Source organism: Ursus maritimus, unplaced genomic scaffold (assembly GCF_017311325.1).
Source record: "Ursus maritimus isolate PB19 unplaced genomic scaffold, ASM1731132v1 scaffold_24, whole genome shotgun sequence".
In the NCBI taxonomy this organism is placed as follows: Eukaryota; Metazoa; Chordata; class Mammalia; order Carnivora; family Ursidae; genus Ursus; species Ursus maritimus.
The window spans coordinates 1,376,133-1,377,780 of record NW_024424897.1 but is presented as its reverse complement, the minus strand read 5'-3'; the positions used below and the strand labels follow the sequence as shown (position 1 = coordinate 1,377,780).

General features: G+C 67.3%; 1 protein-coding gene across 1 annotated transcript in view; it reads right to left on the bottom strand.

Annotated features, from left to right (window-relative positions):
• LOC121105059 overlaps positions 1-1,648 on the bottom strand; it is a 3,918-nt gene that overhangs the window by 481 nt on the left and 1,789 nt on the right. Inside the window, exons 5-7 of the mRNA XM_040641192.1 lie at positions 1,351-1,435; positions 886-1,023; positions 5-582 (exon numbers count right to left, since the gene is read on the bottom strand). Of these exons, the coding sequence (XP_040497126.1) occupies positions 5-582; positions 886-1,023; positions 1,351-1,435 (801 nt within the window). The remainder of the gene's footprint in view (positions 1-4; positions 583-885; positions 1,024-1,350; positions 1,436-1,648) is intronic.

Here is a 1,648-nt window from a genome sequence, read left to right as displayed (position 1 = left end):
ACACACACACACACACACACACACACACACACACACACCGGAAGCCGAGACAGCTCAACACGGAGAGTAGACTTGTCCGGCAGCAGAGGAGCTCGCGCTCCCGCACGCACAGGAGAGCACCACGGCCAGTCCAAACGGGGGGCACCCCCCAAACCCACCAGCACCAGAGTGGAGCTGAGCCGCAGCCCCCCTGCGCAGCCCTGAAAACAATGCACAGTGCTGGGCGCCAGGCGCCCCGGCCAGCAGCATCTGCTTGGGGAGTGCTGGAGCCACAGGGAGCGCCGTCCCAGCTGGTGACCTCAGCAGCTGCACAGAAGCAGGGCTGAGGGGCCCCAAGGGGGCCAGGAGGGTCTGTGCGTGCGTGAGCGGGCAGTAGGGCGGTGGGAAGGGCAATGGCCACAGCCACAAACCCACAAGTCTCAATCCCGGAAACTCTCCCCGTGGCCTCTGCAGGCCACTCTGGGGCCCGGAGCCCGCGTCCGGGGCCTGACTTCTGGGTGGAGGGATGTCGCTGCTCCAGCCCCAGTACTGCAGACCAGAGACTGCCCGGCACGACCAGGTTTGGTGGGGAGCCGCGGGCAGCTGTCGAGGGGAAAGGAATGACGTGGGCGGGCGGGGGAGCAAGGGCAGAGCCCGGCGCCCCCTCCCCACCTCCCCGGATGCGTGCGAACAATGCGCTTTACATACACCCCAGGGCAGTCGCGTGCCCGTGTGCCTTGCAGCGGCCCAGCTCACCTGCCTCCCCCCACCCCCCAGCCACTGCCAGGGTCCGGAGCTGGGAAATAGCCTCTCGTGTCCTGGGCTTCTCCCCATAACACCACAAAAGCCCCTGGCTTGTGGGAGGGGGCTGAGGCCCCGAGAGCACCCAGAGAGGACGGGGCCCACCTGGCGTCACACCAGGAGCAGGCTGGGGCTCCGGAGCTGCCGGTACACCTGCAGGAGCCTCTCGGCGGTAGCACAGGAGCTGGCCTCGTCCTCCGTGCACAGCCGGTCTCGAAGGGTCCGCACCTCCCGCAGCAGCGTCTGCCGGTGGGGGCAGGCAGCAAGAGGTCAGCCCTCGCCTCCCTGCTGGGCACGGCCCCTCTGGGGGACACCCATTATGCACAGATCCTACTTGGGATGTGGCAGGTGACCTAGCAGTGCAAGGGACATGCAGCCAGGCCCCCTCCCCAGGTGACAGGAGGGTCCTAGTGAAGGCCAGAGACAGAAGGAGGCGCACCCACCTGCCCTGGCCCCGACTCTCGGCTGCAGGCCCCACTGTGCTGGGCTCCTTGAGAACCCCAGCCAGGCACAGTCCTCACTGACCAGGCTGGTGGGAGGCCCCGGGGACAGGAGCCAGAGGGGCCTCACCTCGTGGTTGACGTGGATTTGGCGGAGATATTGCACACGGAGGTCGGGTGGGCTGGAGCTCTGGGTGGCCTGCTCCACAACCATCCTCTGGGGGCGGGGGCGCGGGGGACAAAGGACAGGTGGTTGGAAACGATGCTCCCCCCACGCCACCTGGAGCTGGTGCTCAGGGCTCCCGGCACCTGTCCTCCAGCACAGTGCCCCCACCTCCAAGGGCCCCTCTGTCCTCCACTCCAGCCCTAGCTTGACCACGGAGGACTTGGAAGTCACTTTCTCCTAAGTTCTTGCCCCCCTGCTGCCC